Consider the following 22,394-nt stretch of genomic DNA (forward strand, 5'->3'; position numbering starts at 1 on the left):
CACAAATAAACATACATACTAGAGTGTAGAAGAAAGGAACCTTGGGGAGACCGTTCCAGTGATTAACTTTGCAGTCTTGCAGCGTGATCTCCTTCCAAGGAAAATGGTTCTCAAGCAAAAGATTCTGAACATGGTACGTTCCTTAAACATTGTCGCTCACTCGAGGAGTAAGTCTGCAAACTACTCGTTGGTGGTTGTTGTTGTTGGGGGGCAAGAAAGGTCTTTGGAAGAGCCTAAGAAGGTCCGAAAAAGGTGTTTGAGTTAAAGATACAGGAATTTTAGGATAGGGTGTTTATGACTTATTTATAGAATGGAAATGTAAAGATAAATAATAAAAATAATGAGATTGTTAAACAGTACAGAAAAATTGTTTCTAATAAAATATGGCATATTTATTTTAATTTTCGTGGTGACACGGCTCTATTTGTCCGTTTTAATTTACATAAAAAAATTAGGAATATAATGTTGACAACTTGTGCGTGTGGAGGGAAAAAAAATCTTGCACGCGTCCTGGGTAAGCTGGTGGTTGGATCACGCCTTGTTGATCTCGTTAACTAAACCAGATTCTCTCTCTCTCTCAGTTTAAGAAGTTGTACGGTAAAAAAAAACGATGATTAAATTTCTGATCACGAGGACGAGAATTGACGCCCCGCAAGCTTTTCCAATGTGATCAGTCAGGTGCTTAGTGTGTGTATATTCATTTGCGAAATGATCACACAAAATCAGTAGCGCCTCAGTGGCGTGGTCGGTTTGGTCTTGGCCTACCATCTCGCTGGCCTCGAGTTCGATTCTCGAGCATTCCACAGAGGTGTGAGAGATGTGTATTTCTGGTGATAGAAGTTCACGCTCGACGTGGTTCTGAAGTCGCGTATAAAGCCGTTGGTTTCGTTGCTGAATAACCACTGGTTCCATGCAACGTAAAAAGACCATACAAACAAACAAACATAACAAACACAAAATCCGTGACACCTGAAGAAAATGTGACTATAAATTTCCAGAAGTTTGCCTTGTTAAAGGTCCTGCATTTTTAAGTAACTGCACATCATTTGGCAGTCCTTATTCAAGTACTGGATCTTCCCGTTTGTCCAGTTGTTATGGATTAGGCGACTTTCGTCCAGAGTCAAAGCTTGGTCTCCTTCCAATCACCTGTTCTTGTCATAGACCATTTACATTTTTAGTTAGATGAAGTAGCTTATTTATTTGTTCGGTGTAAGTCACTGCAGTATATATGTAGGTGTTTCTTGTGCAGTTGAATTTGAAGTCTGATTTCTGCCTTACACTGAGAGAGAGAGAGAATTGTTCGCAGAATTTAGTGAATGTCGTTGCGTGTTTATGCCCAGTTTAATCACGTGATTGGTCGCACTGTCCGTGGCCCTGTAGCAGTAATTCCTCCCCTTATTACGGCAGATATTAAAATTTAAATGAGCTAGTAATGTCGTGAGAGTTCATAAGTCATTCCAAATATTGCAGCTGGACAAATAAGTTTTATTCGCATTTAATGTCCTCGTTGGCACTGCTTAATTCTTTAACAATGTTTCTTTATCCGACGGTACTTTATTAATCGATCATACTGAACTAGTCTGTTTGACTTTTGATAGATTTTGTGCATTTTTGTCGATGCAATGCGTACATCATTTATTTATTTTATTTATTTATTTATTTATTTGTTTGTTTATATGTCTATGTATTCACAAGTAAAAAAGTCGAAGAATAGTTCCCTCAAATAACTTGCATCACTCTTGTTCTTAAAATTGGATCGTCACAACTTTTTGCAGTCAAGAACTTTTGTACCTTGATCTGTTATAATTTTTTTGAAAAGGTCACTAGTGAATTAAAGTCGCCCTAATTATTGAATATTAGAAACAAAGAGAGACGTTACCGACACGTGTTTAATGCGCGTTTAATGTCACAGTGGACAGGGAAAATAAAGATATGTCGAGGGTATTACGGAGAACTTGTGGTTGAAATTCTATGAGTAGATCATGGAGTAATAGAACTTACAATGTGTTGCAACCGAAATCGTCTGCCACTTAGTCTGCGAATAATAAGACAATAGAACAAAGAAACAAAAATGTATAAGAAATCTTTCGGGCCGAATTCAAGTCCAATTTATCGATGGAACTCGGCGTAACATTTTGTCTTGGCCAGAGCCAGGTTCAGTTTCACATTTATTGGTTGTGGTACTCCATGGTCATAGAATTGCAACATATGTTTTATGACTGCCCCGTAACCATTCCTTCTTTTTTCGTAGATAGTTTATACTTAGGTTTATTTTCAGGTCAGTTTGCATTTCTACTCTTTAGCGCCCATTTGTTGCCTTGAAAGCTGGTTAAGGCAACGCCAGAACAAATTTGTTCGCCAAATGCAGTCCTTACCCCCGTAATTGTTATTTAATTCGCAGATATATTATTATTCGCACGAAAGCGCAAAATGTATATACAGATTTAAGACTGTGAATAACGATAAATTACTTTAAAGATGGGGATGAAATCAAAACTGTCCTAAATGTGATTCTTGGTATATTGTAAGAAATTCATTTGAAATACTTAAGTTTTATAAGAACTGCTGGCCTCAACGTCAGAGGGAATGAAACTAAAATGTCTACGAATGCTGATTATTCATATTAGGCTCCTTGTTTATATGGTGTCTGAACCATTTTGGTTAAGCTTCCCATCACCTGTTCAATAGGGGCCATTAATCTCAGCCTGGGTCACGAGGGTCAGCTTTTTGGCTTTCCATCATTCCTTTGAATAAGTCTGGATTATGATTGGCCTTTCCTACAAATCTAGGTAGCTTAGTTTTATAAAAATATGTCTGGCATTTATCTTATGTACCACTAAACACAGCGAGCAGGGATTCATCTACATTTTTGCCGTGTTTAGTACTATTCCTGGTGGTTCAAATGTGTTCCCCAGTGTTTAGTACTATCCCGTGGGGACATTTGACCTCCCAGATGCTAGTACTAAACACGAATTACTGTTTAGTACTAGCCCTCGGGGATCAAATGTTAAGCGAATTGACAATTTCACATATTCTCTGTGGATTTTGTGGATTTCACATATTCCCGTAACACACACACACAACACACACACACACACATATATATATATATATATATATATATATATATATATATATATATCTATACACGTATAATGTGTGTATGTATATGATGTTAGTTGTACGGGGTTTTGCTTATGTAGACTGTATCTACTCGACTCTGGAGAGGTTAAGTAAAGTCAAGTGGCCACCAACAGTTATGTTTTAAAAGTGGATGCCAGTGTTCTTTTTCGTTTTTTCCATAGGACAAAGAAGTCCTATCTTCTCGTATTTGCTATGATTACTATTGGCTGTGGTTATTTTTTTTTTCTTTTGCCATTTTTATGTTAGGTGTCATGGAAAACAATGTTCCTTCGTGGACAAAAGGTATATGGTTAAAATAGATATATCTTTGACAAAGTAACGATACAGTGGTGTTGTATACCCCGTTACGACTTTGATAGCTTACCCTCCCGTGCTAGCTTGCGTTAGACATGCATGGAAGTTGCCGAATAATTACAAGCATTTCAGCACTTTTGAAACAACAGAGATGATGTACGAAACGTAGCTCTCTCTCTCTCTCTCTCTCTCTCTCTCTCTCTCTCTCTCTCTCTCTCATTTGGGGTCCTTGAATAGTGATGCCTTGGTACGCAGAAGTTACGTCATATCAGGAAATGGTGCTTATTTTTGAAGTTGTGTGTATTCGTTGATTACTATTTATTTCCCTATCAATTGTATCTGACAGCTACATGTATATTTTGTCCGCGCGCGTCCTACGATCAGTTATACGCACTATATCATGTATGTGCTTAGGACTTGTGATCTTACTCTGTTTAAATTGTAAATCTGGTAAATAACCTTGATAACAGAGTATCGTGTACCAAGATTCTTAATCAGAGAGCGTTTGCCTTTTTGGTATTGATTTCCACACGGTACATCCGTCGCTCGCTTCTCTTCTCTTCCCGAAGGTTAGGTACAGAAATGTTAAGAGAAAAAGTTACTGACTGCTAAAATGGGAGAAGTTTGTTGTATCCTTGTTACCTGCTGTGTGATGCGCCAGAAAAGGAAGTGGACGGTGAATTGCGTCAATTCGTTTTTTCTCCAACCCTCCTCAGGGTATCATTGTTATGGCGTGGTTGGAATACCTCTGCCTCTCGCAGTCATGAATGTATTCGCTGCCACATATTAATGACCCTGGGCACTTTAGTTTTTAATCCATTCAGTTCTACTTCATTCGTTAGCATTGTTTATACTAATAATTATGGCGATAATGTATATTTTAAAAGAATTCGCATATAAACGACCCTATAAGCGTTAAGGTCCCTTTAAATAGACCCGCACATTGGACGTTAGCTTGCCTGATGTGTCTGACCTTGAAGAAACACCGCAACGCAGCGGGAGGAAGCATCAGAATCTCTTCTCTTTTCCTGGTTGTTTTACGGGCTGCTCTTGGAGCAGCAGCCCTTGTTGACATAAGTCCAGCTAAACCTAGAACATCATCATCCTCGTTGATTTATGGCGGTGTTCAGAACGACAAGTTTATTTAGACGTCCATGGTTTTTGATTATGCTGAAGATCACACCGATCTCCTTTTTAGTATAATAATAATCTATGCTTATGCAGTAGATCCGTGCACATTTAAATAAGTTCGAGGAGGATTTATGCATATATGATGACAGGGTAACCTAGGGCGGATTTGTGCATTTGGGCATTGTTGAAAGTTTGTTGTGTAGAATACGACTTTGGTCATGCTAATTGCTTCGTATTAGGCTCTGATTAGTATTAAGTTTGGTATTAAAGGGAGCGAATCGGAAGGCTCATGATTGTAAAGCCTAAAACTTAATCGGGTACTGAGAGGGTCGTTGGGACACTACTCGTACAGGTTCAGAAAACGTGCGTGCCTCCTGCCCCCGCCTCTCTCTCTCTCTCTCTCTCTCTCTCTCTCTCTCAGCTCCGCCCCTGGTCTTCAAAGCTGGTGACTTGGTGTGCATGAACCGCCGCTCTTCCTGACTTGGAGCGACGGGTTTTCCCAGTCTAAAGAGAGAGACTTGCGTTTTCCAGTTGCCTGATCCTGGACTCCTGATTAGCAGATATGCGCTCACGAATACTGATAGACTACAACCAATGGTCTAAGACCATTAAACATGAATAGCATTAGTTGCCCTTATTTAAATGTACACGAGTGCACACAAGTGTCCTTCCCCTTATCCAAAGCTGAGGGTACGTTCACATGAAAGGCTAATTACGTTTCACGCAATAGAAATATTTCTCTCATTGTTACCATTATAGTACTTTAGTTCAGTCTGATTCACCAGTTTCTTATATATAAAGGCGTGTTCATATACATGACCCTTTAATTAGCCGTAATTCACATTTATTTCGTTCGGCTCCCTCTTTTTTTTTCTAGGTGATCTCGTATTCAACTCTCCTCTCGGTGATATAAGCAGCAGATTGTGATTAATGTTTATATTTTTGTCGTAAAGGAAAGCGAGAAATTGTCCTTTTGCAAAGTTTGTTGAAAAATCAATTTCTTAATGATATGCCATTAGTGAAATATTGAGAGAAAGAGAGAGAGATAGAGATTTGTTGATCAGTAAAGTGTACGGCTAGATTTTAAACTACTGCAAACGCACACACACAACATATATATAATCTATATATAATGTATATCTATATAGTTATATACTATATATATATAGTTATTATATAGTATATATATATATATGTATATATTATATATATTATATATATTTATATATATAGATATAGATAACGTATATTATATATATATATATATATATATATATATAGTATATATATGTAATTATATATTTATATTATATATATATCATATATATATCTTATATATATATTAAGATATATATATATATATTTATATATAATTATATAATAATATATTATATATATATTATTATTATATTATATATCTGATATATATATATATATATAATATTATATTATATATATATAATAATTTTTTTAATTATAAATATACTTCTGAAGAAGTGTTCTATGAAGGATAAAAGACCCATTTAAATCGCCGTTGTTATGACAAAACCACACATTTAGATTGATAGTGCTTCAGTCCTGATCGCTGGTGAATGACGTATTGGAAAATGGGGTTTGCTTTCTGTACAGACAGGTACTAAGGAAAAACAGCTCGATCTCACTATAGTTTTTGGTATGACCCTATTATGACCAGTATCCGTCGCGTGTGCGGAAGTATCCAAGTTCTCCGAACCGTATTCAACTGATCGATAATGTTCAGCCTTGTGGTTTGGATCTACCGGGATCTCCAACGTCAATTTCATTATAGTTACTGCATTTGGTTTTTATAAGCACCGGCATCTGCTTTTTTTTTTTTTACTGTTGCTGTAGGATACTGGAAAGTAAATGGATTGTCAGATTCGTTGTGTTCAGTCCATTTTTCGGTGCTCTAAAGTCAGGGGTTGTCAACCTAGGGTACGCCAAGGGTCTGTCGCGGGTACGTGCTCCCCATGGCACTCGAACGAATGTTAGATGCCGACTTTCGATGTGCTTTAGCAAAAACTGCTCCTCGGCCAACTAGGATGTAATAATAATGTATTTTGTTTTTTGCAGCTCAGTACCATATCCTTCGAAAATTTACTGCATAGCCAGAGGTAAATAATTATAAAAAAATTTCTTTATTTTCTTTTGGAATTGTTTATGTTTACAATATTATTGGTAATGTCAGGAGAGTTATGTACTTACTTCTCCTCTGTAGTACTTACAGTTTTTCTGAGTTGGTTTCGTTTTCCACGTTATACAAAGTGAAGAATACGTGGGGAGGAAGTGGTTGAAAACCCTTGCTGTAAATGTAAGCGAGAGTTATTTTGTTGTTGTTACACTTCTGTGTTAGTATTGCCACCAACATAGTATATTTTGTTTGCGCTTTATTGACAGCCTTCTCGATAATATATGTTGGATAGCGTAACTGCATTAGATGTGGACGAATTATGTAAAATATTTTTTCCTGATACCATTTTGAACATACCCAAAGATTTGCCCTGCAAGGAATAGGTCGCAGCCAGCCATGGTCGTTACTGCGACAACATGATAGCATAGGAGAAGGACATAGAGGAAACAGGCGTCGCATTTCCGGTGTAGGCATAATTTTTCTGTGTCTTTTGATCAAAGCATCTACGAAAGGCATTTAACGCCTTCTCCCCAGTCCCTTTGAAATTTTAATCTTCGCAGCTACTGTCTCAGAATATAAAGATATCCACGTAGTATTTAAGCTAGATCATGTTACGGGGTCTTTCCGCATAACACCTAAATTTTTGGTCATTAAAGGAAAAATTGTTCGTTACGCTCAAGTTAAGTATTTTCAATGTTATGTCAATGTCAAGAGGAAACATTTTAGTGTGGTTGTAATGTCGGGCTCAGAAAAGACGACACATTACCAATCGGACGTCCTATCTCGGTGGTCGCGGGTTCGATTCTCGGCCATTCCATTGAGGAGTGAGAGATGTGTATTTCTGGTGATAGAAGTTCACTCTCGACGTGGTTCGGAAGTCACGTAAAGCCGTTGGTCCCGTTGCTTAATAACCACTGGTTCCATGCAACGTAAAAGCACCACACGGACAGACAGATTACCAATCGGAATTTTAGTATGTAGGGATTCTATGTCAAGACAAGCTGTTTCAAGTTCAAAAGGATGCTTAAGTATGAGGTCTTCTGCGTGTTTTAAGTTTCCTAAGAAGGATAAATAAATAACTTTGCCATCTTTTTTGGATCGTATGTACAAGAATAAACCTCTGCTGTAAATTATGGGAGGTCGGGGAAACCCATTTTTATGAGGTTTTAGGAGCACAGAAATGGAGGAAAGAAGGACTAATCACCTTGAATGATTCCGAAGCGACATCTTTTTTTTTTCCTCAAACTTTTATTGCCTCCTAATTTCCTCCCCGTAGGGAGCTATAGTAGATTCACATCAACCGTGCATTTGATGTCTAGGCCACCAGTCCCTTACGACGCGCCTGATATGCTGTTGATAAGCCAGTCACAGGGCTGGGAACTCTCAGTCTCTCTCCTAAGGGGTACTTTTGAAAGACGTAGCCCTCAAGAGAGGTGGAGCATAGATCCTACCCATGTGAACTCTCTCGAGAGACTGAGAGTTTCCAGCCCTGTGACAGGCTTATCAACAGCCAATCATGAGCGTCGTAAGGGATTGGTGACCTAGACATCAAATGCACGGTTGATGTGAATTTACTATAGTGCTGTCAGTGCACCTCATGCATTACTGTGTGCATTACACAAGGTTCTTTGCAACGTCACTTCGGCTCCCAGCTGCAACCCCTTTCGTTCCTTTTACTGTACCCCCAGAGGCGTAACAATAGGGTGGCAGAGGTGGCAAACTGCCACGGGCCCAGGGCCTATAATGATTAAAGGGGCCCATGGACGTAGAGTCACAGAAAGGGGGCCAAGGGACCCTAGGGATATGGGCCCATGGCCGTAAAATAAAAAAAAAAAAATTTGGCTACTGCTTACCGTTATATTTTAATGATTTAAGAAAAAAATTATTTCAAATTCCTCAATATAATACTGGTAAATGATTATTAACAGAAACTGAGAAGACAATACTTGTGAAGATGAGTGTAAACCTAGTACTACCTCAAAAGAACATGCACCTGAGCTCTCATTTGACACAATAACATCGTAGTGACCTACAGACCGAGGACATTTTAAGGAACAAAACTTGAAGGACCAAACAAAACGATTTATCATTATAAATGGACATTGCAAGCCTAATGGCCCTTTCAAAAAGGATGCAGAAGGTCGCTCTTTCTCTGAAAAATATTATCATGCAGTGTCCAAATCAGGTGTGAAAATTGAGAGGTCGTGGTTATGTATTCACTTGTTCTTGAAAAGGCTTATTGTGAGACATGTTGGTTGTTTGCTCATCGAGGAGCGAGTAGCTTTCGAGGTACATGGATTGACTGGAAACACATAGGTGAGGGTATGAAGAGGCACGAATCATCCTAAATTCACTATAATTCATGCCCAGTATATGAACAATGGCGCTTGCATGGAACCTTGAGTGAGGCACTTGAAGGTAATCTTCAAAAGGAGAACAAATACTGGCGTCAGGTTTTGGACAGATTATTAAATGTAACTCTTACATTAGCGATGTGCAATTTGCCATTTCGTGGACACAGGGAAGGAACACAAGCAGAAGATGAAGGTGATTATAATGAGGATGTAAGGAAACGTGGAAATTTGATAAACATCATTGAGTTGCTTTCTAAATATGATCCAGTACTTTCAGAATTAATCAGTAAACCTAAAGGTAAAACAAAGTATATGAGCCCAATGATACAGAATGAACTCATTCAGTTGCTTTTAAAGGAAACTGAAAAAGATCTTACTTGTGCCATTAAAGCAGCTCCATTTTATATCATAATGTTAGATACAACACAGGATATTTCCAAAATTGATCAGATGTGTGAAATATCCGTTAATGTAGCATAGAATATGATGATAATGGAAAGCCAAAGGCCCTACAAATTAATGAGTCGTTTTTTTAGGGTTTCATAAAGTTGAGGGCCAAAGATGAGCTGCACTATCAGAACAAATTTTGCAAATAATTAAACAAAGAGGACTCTCTATTTCAAGGTGTCGTGGCCAAGGATATGATGGAGCTAGTAACATGAAGGGGATATACAAAGGTGTGAAAAAAAAAAAAATTGATGTTAAACCCAGTGCAGTTTATGTTCATTGTGCTGCTCATAATTTAAGTTTGGTGATTAATGATGCTGTCAAGGATGTGACAGAAATGGCCCAGTTTTATGATATTGTTCAAAGAGTCTGTGTTTTTTGGATTAAGTATCAAGCGATGGGACATATTATCTAGCTTAATTTCTGAATCAGGCATTCACAAAGGGGTAACTATTAAAATGTTGGACCCAACTAGATGGGCTGGACGTTATGATGCGGTATTTGCTCTCAAAGTTCGATTCTGTGATGTGCAGAAAGCTCTAGTACAAACAATATTATGCAGCTCTAAGGCAGACGAACACAATGAAGCCACTGCACTAAAGAAATGTCTTGAAAATTTTAATTTTGTATTCCTTTTGACGTTTCAGTCCAAAATCTTAGTCAATATATTTAGTATCAAAAATGTTGCAATCAAAAGCAGTTGATCTTGCTAAGGCAGCAGACCTCTTAAAGGTTTGCATGGATGAGATGTGCAGATTAAGAAATCAGTTTGAGGATGTAAAGAAAGAAGCAACAGATACAGCCCAGAAGTGGTCAATCAGACCAGAATTTGAGAAAAAGAGACTTCGTACCGTAAAAGGACATTTTGGCGAGCTTTATGAAGACCAAAGATTAGAAGATCCAGAGAGTTTGTGTAGAGTAACTGTTTACTATCGTACTCTGGACATCACCACAACTCAGTTTAACTTCCGTTTTACTGGCTTGCATGAAGTTGTCTCATCATTCTCAGTGTTGGAACCAATCTCATTGCAAAATTTATCTGACTCGGAGCTGTACGAAAAAGCATCTAGTTCTGTGAAAAAAAAATACCACAACGATGTGTCAGAAACATTCACACAGGAAATTCTCAGCATGAGATCTGCTCTGAAGGAAGAAATAAGCAAAGTTTCTAGTATTAAGGACCTTGCTAATATGTTGATCATAGAAAATCATTCTATTTCAGCCAATTTCCCTGAGGTTTGCACTGCAATGCTATTGTTTTTAACTATTCCAGTCACAACTGCAAGTGCAGAGCGTTCATTCTCCAAACTTAAGCTTGTTAAAAACTATTTGCGAAGTACAATGGCACAGGAAAGTAAATTGAACTTGAGTAAAGTCACTGACAGATTTTCAGAGATGAAAGCAAGGAAGAAAGAATTCTAGAAGGTATAAGGTATATTTGTTTATTTAATGATGGTATACGTAGATGTTTTGGATCAAGTTGTGTTTATTTTATGCAATAATGTAACGGCCGCAGAGGCCTACATAAGGGGATTCACCTGATTCATTATTGAGAATATGTAATTTAGATGTTTTTTTTCTAAGCTATGTATATTAACTATTAGTAATTATAGTTCAATGCCTGCATATTATATTTTAATTTCTTATGCCTACCAATTTTACGAAATATCAAATCAATATCTCTACTCTCTCTCCCATAATATATATATATATATATATATATATATATATATATATATATATATATATATATATATATATATATATATATTTCTTCTTTTTTTTGAGGTAATGGGGGCCCACTGTAAGAAAATGCCACGGGCCCATTCTCACCTAGTTACGCCCCTGTGTACCCCAATTCGTTTGCTCATTCTTTCAATCTCACTTTCCACGCTCTCATAAAAGTATTGTTTCGTAGTGCAACAGTCTTGAGGTTTTCCTCTTGCTACTCCTTTCGAACATTTTAGTCTCAGTTTCCCTTTCAACGCCGAATGATCTCATTGGTTCCAGCGCTTGGCCTTTGGCCTAAATTCGATTCCTTCTGTCGTCCTGAAAGTGGAAATGAAAGACTAGTCATGTTTCCATGGGCGAGTCCAAAACAGCCAAAAAATGCTCAGGATAATCATTAAAATGGATGTCAAGAGACCATTGGAAAGGCGCATAAAACGCTTCAAATACGAATCGTTACATACCTCAGTTATACATAGTATGATATGATGTCATAAATGCACTAGACTAAGGACAAGTTTAACCGGAAAACAGCGCCTCAGTGGCATGGTTGGTATGGCGTCAATCTCGACGTGGTTCGGAAGTCACGTAAAGCCGTTGGTCCCATGCAACGTAAAAGCACCATACAAACAAAATTAACCGGAAAAGTTTTATACTTAGGGAAGGAAACTTGCACTACAGCGTTTCACCTATATTTACAGCAAAGTGACGACATATCCTTTGTAAACAATAGAATAAAGCTGCTTTCCGAATGACGCCCAAGACTGTTTGCCTTGACACAACAGCTAAATAAAAGGTTGTAATTTTCTGCACAATGGATTATTGTTCGGTTCACTCACGACGGCAGACAGCCTTGAGCAGCAACACCGTTCAAGAACTTCACTGCGTTTTATGCATAAACAGGTTCCGATACGAACAGAGGTTAAGTTCCCACGTGCTCCGCCATAATATTTTAGGTGGCCTACTATAGTAGATTCACATCAACCGTGCATCTAATGTCTAGGCCAGTCCCTTACGATGCTCTTGATTGGCTGTTGATAAGCCAAGCACAGGGCTGGAAACTCTCAGTCTCTCGAGGGAGTTCATATACGTAGGTAGGATGTATGTTCCAGCTCTCCTGAGGGATGCTTTTGAAAGACATCCGTTAGGAGGGGCGGAACATTCAACTTGCCTATGTGAACTCTCGAGAGAGACTTGAGAGTTTCCAGCCCTGTGATTGGCTCATCAACAGCCAATGAGGAGCGTCGTAAGGGACAGGCCTAGAGAGCAGATGCACGGTTGATGTGAATCTACTACAGTAACTTGACACTAAAAAAGAATCCCTACATGACGAGGAGGATAAAACTCAAGGCTCTTGAGTATTTCCTACTTAAGATGAAATTCTCATAGGCGTGGCCTTCATTGCAAATAATACCCCATTATCTTTTACACTTGTTCTAATATGTAAAGAACCATCACTAACATATTAAAGAATTTTAGTATAAAATCCCGTGTAATTCACTCGGCAACTTTTATATAGGTCGCAATGGCAAACCATTGGCAAAAAAAAAAAAAAAAGATATACAAAGGAGAACAGAGCTATTTTCATTAATGTTAGTGAAAGCGATCATACCATCAGTTCGACAAGGTCTGAAGAGATCATTTATTCCTGTAATATACTGCAGAGTAACGTTATCGAATGCAGTTTTATAAAAGAAAGCTTTTGTGATAATATACATATCAGTCAAGGGATGTCAAAACTCGGTCCATTAATTTGAAAACAAAAATGTAAAATGTATAATTCAGGAGGAGGAATGGCTTATCCTTTGCCCTGACAAAACGTGAGAGTCTACTGGTCTCAGACGCTAATGGATTTTTACTACTGCTCTTTCATTCACTTCACGGGGTGTGAATATTTTTATCGACCGGCTGTATGTTCGTTTGTATTGTCACTAGCATATAGTGTAAATTTCTACCGCTATAAATAAGTCCTTTCGAAGATACCACAGAAACACTAAAGGCATTTCCTTGTTTTACATTTGCATATATCACTTGTTCTTGTGACTCCAAGCATGCTCGTTTACACACACACACATGTATGTATATATATATACATATATATATATATATATATATATATATATATATATATATATATATACATAAAATAGATCTTTGCACATACATACATGTGTATGTATATGATACATTATGCAAGTTAACAAGGGAATACCTTTAGTATTTCTATGGTATCTACGGTGTGTATGTGTGTGTGTGTGTGTGTGTGTGTGTGTGTGTCCTGCAGTCGGTTTCTGATTAAATCCGATAAATGCTCCAGCAGATCGTTAAGGGGTACTATTTTGAATAATCCTCCTAGCATCAATTTTTTGTCGCCCTTCCATTGGACACCTGTCAGGTGTGGATTTTTAGCCTTCGAGGGGGTTTGTACGTTTGTCCGCATTGTTCACCCTAGCATATATATTGTGGTTTTTATCAATATGTACCCATCCTTCGTCAGTAGCTTAGAAATAAAGTCGAAACCGGTGGGACCTACACCCACTCTCTTATTTTTTCACCGGTGCAAGGTGTTGAGGGATATATACTATACTTCTCCCACCATCCTTGTAAACATTCATTATTCCATGTATTTTGGTTTGCTCTTGCTCACATTATTCTCAGTTTTCTCCTTTGCTAATATTTTCATTCATCCGCAAAAATCCGCCAATTCACATTCCACCCATGACTCATTCTCTTATCCACAATTGTGCTCATCCATCTAATGGTGCGTTTTCTATTTCAGTGTGTCTCTCTCCTGCCATCCATATAAATATTGAACATCCAGGGAACACAAAACATACCTGTGACTCCCTCTGTTAACATATTCTAACACACGATTCACTCCCACCATTAAGTTGTTCAAAACTTTTAGTGGCCTGTCTTCTATACCAGCATCCTTAGTTCCCTCAGTATCGCCTCATCAGTTGGATCCTAAGTAGTTTCTAGGTCATTTTGCTTTTAAAACTTCTCTCGATTTAAAAGCAAAAACTTCATCCTCACGTCCTCTTCTGTGTCTGAACTCGTACCTTTCTTCTCCTATCAACCTTTCTATCATTTATCTTACTTTCTTAAATCCAAATCCTAACCTACCCGCTCCTTTGGAACCTTGTGCCCACATTGCTATACTACTTTGGCTTATTTACGCGCGTACACCTATTCCGAGGTGCTAGCGTATGGTAAATGAGTTCACTCTCGACGTGGTTCGGAAGTCACGTAAAGCCGTTGGTCCCGTTGCTGAATAACCGCTGGTTCCATGCAACGTAAAAAACACCATACAAACAAACAAACAAATGTGAAGTAGACGGCCGCACGAAGATATCGTTTATTAATCTAATTTGTCGACCACACAATATAGATGTGATTGTATATAATACTTTGATCCCCGAGGGGTTAGTACTGAACACGTCGTCCCATGGAGCTTTCGCCATGTTGTTTCTTGATGCCCCATTGTCCGAAAGCTGAACTTGTCAACTATTGACTGAAGTAGCTTTTTTTAACTAATCTGGTGGTTTGGTACGCATTTTATAGAAGATAAATTGATTTTTTTTTAAACAATACTCCCGTGTTATAATGTAACAATTTCACTTGCCATTTTTATCCAATGTATAATTGAATGCAGATCATAGCCAAGATCTTTGACGAACCCGTTTTAACAGACAGTGGTCTCATAAAAGTAAATACCTGCGTTTTCCGAAAATTTTATTCACCTGTTGAAATCTTGATTGCATACAAGGAATCTCCTTGAAGGAGGGATTTAGTTTCTGAGCACGACCCCAGAGTGGCATAATGCCCTCAGAAAATAACCACCTGTCTCCACCAAAAAACGAGTATTTATAGGGATAGTCAGTATTGGTTTGGGAATGTTTGCGCAAGTAAATTTACATGTTTATTTATAGTTCATTTAGTACGCACGATTCACTGACGTTACCGAAGAGCCAGTGAGTAAGCAGCTTGTGTGTTTGTTGAAATGCATGTATGAAACGGTTTCTTTTTCCCCGAGGACGTGTTTCTCTTAGCCTCGATTTGTCTGTGGTTTTATTTATGTACTCATAATTATTTTGAATTATGAATAACTACTAGAATCAGTTCTAAAGTTAGAACACAGCCTCGTCTTTTCATACGAAGCCTAGGGAGTCGTCGTTATGTGGTAAATCAACATTATTACCCAAAGAAATGAAATAAATTGTTTCAGTTTCATTTGGCGTGTCCTTCACTGGGTCCGAATCAATGTGTAGTGCTCTTTTCAGTTTTGTCTTCTTTTTGCCTCCTGAGAATCGATACAGGGCCATAATTTATGGCCCCGGGTTCCATGATGATCAACAATTCTCTCGAGATGTCCTTGGCTTTATTCACGTAATTTCAACGTCAGATTGTGACAGGCAATCTGCCGTGAGGAAGTTGCTCCGGACTCACGGTGTGTATCGACCGGCGTTTTCCACCCACGAAGAAAACGATTTAAACTCGCGTATTTTGCTTTTGTTTGGTAAGAGTGTCCGTTGTTTTCAGAGTGCTGAATTTGTTGTTAAGATACAATTTCTTTCTAGTTTTTGTTTTATTTTATACTTTTTTCGTAATAAAGAACACGCAGAACGCTTATTTATGGAAGATGAATGTCGTGTAACCCTAGAAAATTTCGTTTGGTGAAGTAGTAGGTCTAGACACGAACTAGTTGGGGTTATGAATCGAGTTGGATTAGTAGTTTTGGGATAGACCAGTAAAAGAGGTCCGGGCAAGGCTATCTTAGCGAGGGAGTGAGGCTGATAAATCAAGCGCAGAGGAATGAATTGGTCAGGGTTATTCTTGAACAGACTGAAAGCCTTGAATCCAGGCTCGATTCAGGTCAAAGGAGTTGAATGACTGTTCCATCGAGGGTGGCTTTTTTAGTGATAAGTTTTCTGATGATCAGTAAATGATTGCACAAGCACATATATAATTATATAAGTATATGTATAATATGAATGAACGAGCAAGGCTCTGAAACCTTCGTAGTTCTCCGTGGCACCTTTTTCATTAATATTATGCATCTGTGACGTAATTCGTCGGCAGTAGTTAGTTTTCTGACATCGTTGTTCGAATTCTTCTGTTGAGGCAAGGCAGTTTTTCTGGTATAGACACTTCCACAGTGGTCTAAAGGGCCCCCTCCAAATCGTCAACATTTTCATAGGTGACAGTCCGCTGATTTCAACAACACTCTCGTAGTACGTGGGCGTTACCTCGGCCATTGTTTGTCGTGGAAATTGGTCACACACAGTTCCGTTTCGTAATCGCCTCTTTCAAACCGGTGCGACGTAGTATTTTCATTTTTTTTTTTCAAGTTTTTTTTTCTTCACATTTGCTATCTTGCAGTCAGTGTTTCAGGGTCTTTTTTTTAATGTAGCGTTTATTTCAGGTATTATATTTTACACAAGAAAGAGCAAGCGTGTGTAAGTGCGTGATATGTCAGTCATCGTGAGTATTTTTAAATGTGTCAAGTTCACCATTCTCGGTTGCCATATTGAGTGGCATTTCGAACAATTTGTGATATACCACGTACGGCATATATACTGCATGCTTATTCAGCAGACGCCGTTCAGTGGATTGTCGGTTACGTTTAATATATTTGGTACGATAAGCTGTGCAGGTGCGCCCAACAGTTTCGGCCTTAATTTAATGTGTGAACCCAAGAAATCGGATTAATGGATAGCGGGAGAAGGATCACGTTCATTCACAGTAATGTCTCAGTGTATTCCGAACCCACTCAGACGCATTCGTCTGTTTTATGGTGGATGGTAAGGGGTGGTTGTCGCGATCATTTTTTGCGTTAGAACGTTCTAGCGCTTTCGAATTATTATTTTTCATCCCCTCGTAAGCCCTACATGTTTGTGAAGAGGCAGGAGGTCTTTATGAAACGGAAACTGTACTTCGTAGCAATCTTTTTGCGATTTGTAGCCTGCAGAGTAGGCTAATAGTAGTAAATAAACCTAATTGATAACGAGCAGTCTTGGGCGAGGAAATACAGTAGCATTTAGTGAAATTTAAAAGCGTTTTATTTCTGTTCTTGCAGTCTACTGTTGTAATATAATTTGAAGTTCTAGTATAAACGATTAGTTTCTGGTGCTTTGTTATATAGTAATTGCTGCAAAGTACATGAAGTTTATTAAGCACTATTTGATTATTGGGCATTGAAAGGTTTATATATTATTATCAGATTTTATGATAATGAGAGGCTCCAGTGAAAGGCCATTTTAAAAAATAAATGTAAGAAATACATAAGGGACAAATTTTGATTCTCTCTCTCTCTCTCTCTCTCTCTCTCTCTCATTTTTTCCTATATTCGTGATAATCCACAACCCCAGTTAGAGAATTAGATATAGTTTTAAGAACTTTTTGCCTCACAACTAGATCTGTACAGATACTGCGGAATCACAGGCATCTAGTACTAACTTCTTGTGTTAGTATCAAACCATTGGTATTTAGAGCGTATTTATGGAATAAGTTAATTAGCTTCGGTTTGTTTCAGAATTTCCTGCACAATGAAGGCAGGGGAAGCACATCAACAGGTCAACGAACTCATATTTATTAAGTTGCAACGTTTCGAAGCCAAAAAGCAGGCCTCATTTTCAAGCTAAAAAGTAACAATATCTAATTAGTACAGTAGAATTAAGCTACGATATTAAAATACACAATGTAAGGTACAATAAAACAATCACAGTTAAAAATACAAATAATGACCAACCGTTGAGTGTGAAGACAGAACAAGGAAGGGCTATGAGGCCTGCTTTTTGGCTTCGAATCGTTGCAACTTAATAAATATGAGTTCCTTGACCTGTTGGTGTGCTTCCCCTGCCTTCATTGTGCAGGAAATTCTGAAACAAACCGAAGCTAATTAACTTATTCCATAAATACGTTCTAAATACCAATGGTTTGATACTAACTATATATATATATATATATATATATATATATAATATATATAATAAAATCGACGTAAGAAGGACTTCTTAGGTGGATTTTATTATATGTATGTATATGTGTAACCAATGTAGCACGAAGGAGCATGTGCTATAGAATATCCTTTAAATCCACGGTAGAAAGCTAAATGAAATAGGGGCTTGGAATAATTTGTGTATTCTACATTTTCAAGTTACACACTATATATATATATATATATATATATATATATATATATACATATATAAATTATATACTATATATATATATAATATATATATATATATATTATATATATTGTGTGTGTATATTAAGCTTGAGTTTCAATTTAACTGAAGTGGAAATGAAATACAGTAATGACTATTCTACACTGTGATACTTTTTCCAACACAGGAGATTACCATGAAGAAAGTCATTATTCCGGCTATTGATCCAGAACTCTCACATTGTCAGTTTTGTCATTTTATTCCCTTCCTTGTAGTAGAAATTTATTGTATTTCATACCTTTATTACGATGAAAAGCTATGTATTTTTTTAACAGTTTCGTAGGATATACTCATAGATATATCTATGGATATACCGTTGAAAAATAGTAGACACTATAGAGGTTGCAAGGTGATGATTGAAATACAGACGAGAGTCGGTTTATTTAAAACCTCGTGACACTTTTAAGTCTATAATTGGTTCCCTGGTGTTTATTCCAGGTCTGATACCTCTCTTCTTTTTGTTTAAGTAGAGAAGAGTGTTTGTGTCTTTTGAATTAAATGGACTTCGGAAAGGAATATCGCAGATGACTGTTTATAAAAGTACATTTTCCGATGTTTACATTGCTTCCCATCCGAGATAGGAGAACAGTAGATTTACGTCAGCGAAGGTAAACAGATATCCATAAACGGACACCTCTTTCAAGGAAAAATATCTCTTTTGACGTCACCGAAAGGTCTTGCCTTTTTTCCAAGCGTGAAAGACACCCATTCCTCCCTCCTTCCATGTTGGCTTTTCTCGTAGGAAATGCAAACATCCTGATCTGGTGTCCAAGACGAAATTCATTCTTTTCCTGCATGGGGGCCCTTTACTCTTGCGTAAGTAACAGGTGATGGTGTAGTGTTTCATATAAGACTTGCGAGAATCAGTATACACTGAAAAATAATTTCAGCTTCTTGCCCAGTTCTGTGGAACGATGAAATCTCTCTCTCTCTCTCTCTCTCTCTCTCTCTCCTCTCTCTCTCTATATCTCTTGTCTTCGTTCTCCATCATTGACTGCTCTCTCTCTCTTTCTCTCTCTCTCTCTCTCGTGTGATGAGTGGGATTTGCAAATAAGGTTGTGTTTGGTTTTCTTTTTTCTGTTAAGTCACCTTTAGTGAAAAGGCAGGACCTGCCTTTCATCTCATGCTGACTTGCATAAAAACATCTCGGAAGTCTGGTTCCATAACCCATGGAATCATTCGCCTTACCCTCAGTTCGATGTCGCAGGCAGTCTGTATAGTTTGGTGTTGACATTCCCTGGCTTTAACCGTTGAGCGTCTGCGTGGACTGGAACGAGGTAAATGAGAAATTTCATAGATATACATACTATATATATATATATATATATATATATATATATATATATATATATATATTTATATATATATAATATATATATATATATATATATATATATATATATATATAGTGTGTGTGTGTGTGTGTGTGTGTGTGTGTGCGTGCGCGCATATGTATGTATAATATATACTATATTATTATTATATATATATTATATATATATATTATATTATATAATTACACGTATGTAGGCTTTTAGCACACACATAATATATATATGTGTGGTGTGTGTGTGTGTGTGCGCGCGCATATGTATATATATATATATATATATATATATATATATATATACCACACGTATGTATGCTTTTAAGCACACACACACACATATATATATATTATATATATGTATATGTATATGTATGTATATGTATGTGTGTGTGCGTGTATGTTTATAAGCTGAGACAATGGAAAATTTTTAGATGGCCATAACAAAATGCCAAGTACTTTCATGTATTTTACACATCTTCAGGTCCTGCAGATGCGTAAAAAATATACGAAAATACTTGCCACTGTTCTTTCCTCTCAGACATTTCCTGTGGTTTAAGCAGATTATCAAACAAAGTTCTTATAATTATATATATATATATATATATATATATATATATATATATATATATATATATATATGTTATACACATAGGATTGCTGCATCAGCTCCATTAATTTTGAATAGAGTCTTTTCTATTTTCCTTATCAAGGATTTCTCAGTGTTGCTAAAACTGTCAAGCAACGCGCCAGTTTTAGCAACACTGAGAAATCCTTGATAAGGAAAATAGAGAAGACTATTCAAAATTAATGGAGCTGATGCAACAATCCATTTTATATATAAGACTTATATATAAAAGAGGTCTACTCCCAAGATATATATATAAATATCTATATATGTATATATATATATATATATATATATATATATATATATATATATATATATATGTGTGTGTGTGTGTGTGTGTGTGTGTATAATCTATTCGTACAAAACAATATAATATTACTTTGCCCTCTTAACGTCACACTTTATTAATATTCTTTATATGCTTTTACAAACCCTAAGATTCACACGAACTAAATTTTAGAAACTCGGAAGCCTATATAGGCAAGATCCGAACATGCGTCAAAAGCATCAGAACAAGCATCAGAATGGGGTCTAAGTTTTCGTCCTTCAGGTTCGACTTTGGTCTGGGTGTCAGAATTTTTTCATTTAGTACTACTACATTTGGATTTTAGGCTTTGATGTGAATCAATTGAGGAGTCTAGAGGTCATTGTGGTAACACATGTATCTCATGAAGAGTGACCTATAAGTTTATATATTTATGTATATATATATATACAATATATATGTATATATATATATAGTATAAATAAATAAAATATTTATATATGTAATGTGTATGTATGTGTGCGTTTATATATTTGTATAATGTATGTATATATTACACTATGTATGAGTATGTTTGTTTTGTGGGTGTCAGTGTGAGAGAGATAGAGAGAGGTTTTTGGAAAAGTTGATACTATATTTACCAATTTCTTGGCTCACGTGCCAGCGCAATGTACAGTATAATTCGTCAATCGTGGGAAATGTGAACATCTTGTTGACCACAAAGCCTGAGGTTTCGTCTCTTCATGGCGGGAAAACGTTTGTCCTCGCGATGAAACGGGGTTGGCGCTGACGTGCAAGAACCGAGTTAGGAAATTGAGTTTCCAGAGGAAAAAGACGTGATCTTTGTTGTTTATTACTGGCAAGGAAGCACGGTCTAAGTCTAGGATGTGGAAGATCAGTTGGATTACAAGCTTTTACAGCGTTTCGGAGATTAAGTGGAAACTAAAAATAATGCAAGTTCGAGCACTAGGGATCAATCTTGAGAGCAAGCAGGTTATAAATAGCACACGAAATACAGTAGGTCAGATTTTTTTCTTTTTTTAACCGCGTAGGCAGTTGTAGTTCTAAGTTGTCGAAAACTTGATGACGATGGACTTAATGTAACATGCTCGAAAAGAGAATTGTTGTATTTTATATAATTGCGAATACGTGGTGATCCGAATGAAAACACTCAATAAACTAAATTTCTTTCTCAAATTTATGTCCATTGATTATGAGACAAGATGGAAACATTTCGAGTAAGTAGCGTGGTCGCCGAACATATGTACTTTCTATAAATTGTAACGCATATTGGAACAAGTAACATTAAGGACTGGAGGAAATACTACGTTGATTATCAACCTTACCCAAAGATTAGCTTTCACGTAAAACGTGGAATGATGGAAATGACGCGTGAAATCTTACAGGTAGGTAATTTAAATGGAGCGAAGACCGTTGGTTTGGGTGATTCGCCTCCCAGTTTTTTCACTCCAGCCGTTTCATTTGAAGATGTCCTTCCTACCTGTTCAGGTCGCTGTGATTTCCATTCTTCAAATCATATATTTGCCCCTCTATTTTTACAAATTTGGGGCGACATTGGAACTGGGAAACATAATTAGTTGTTGCCATGATGCGTGTACTTCCTGAAGTAAACCTGTCAATAATGTTTTATATTTACATAACTTCCACCTGGCTGTGGAATACACTCACGAA

At 37.1% G+C, this 22,394-nt stretch overlaps 2 protein-coding genes across 3 annotated transcripts in view; both read left to right on the forward strand.

Annotated features, from left to right (window-relative positions):
* LOC135217187 (ileal sodium/bile acid cotransporter-like) overlaps positions 1–22,394 on the forward strand; it is a 93,578-nt gene that overhangs the window by 12,246 nt on the left and 58,938 nt on the right. Inside the window, exon 1 of one of the 2 annotated variants that reach the window (XM_064252909.1) lies at positions 19,665–19,756. The exons of the other annotated variant lie outside the window; for it this stretch is intronic. The gene's annotated coding sequence lies outside the window, so the exon portion shown is untranslated. Of the gene's footprint in view, positions 1–19,664; positions 19,757–22,394 lie in introns of those variants that run through there. 2 annotated transcript variants of the gene reach the window in all.
* LOC135217606 (uncharacterized) lies at positions 10,201–10,941 on the forward strand. Its single transcript, XM_064253571.1, has one exon. It carries the CDS (start codon positions 10,201–10,203, stop codon positions 10,939–10,941), a length of 741 nt encoding a protein of 246 aa, XP_064109641.1.

The sequence above is a fragment of the Macrobrachium nipponense genome, chromosome 7 (genome assembly GCF_015104395.2).
Source record: "Macrobrachium nipponense isolate FS-2020 chromosome 7, ASM1510439v2, whole genome shotgun sequence".
Lineage (NCBI taxonomy): Eukaryota > Metazoa > Arthropoda > Malacostraca > Decapoda > Palaemonidae > Macrobrachium > Macrobrachium nipponense.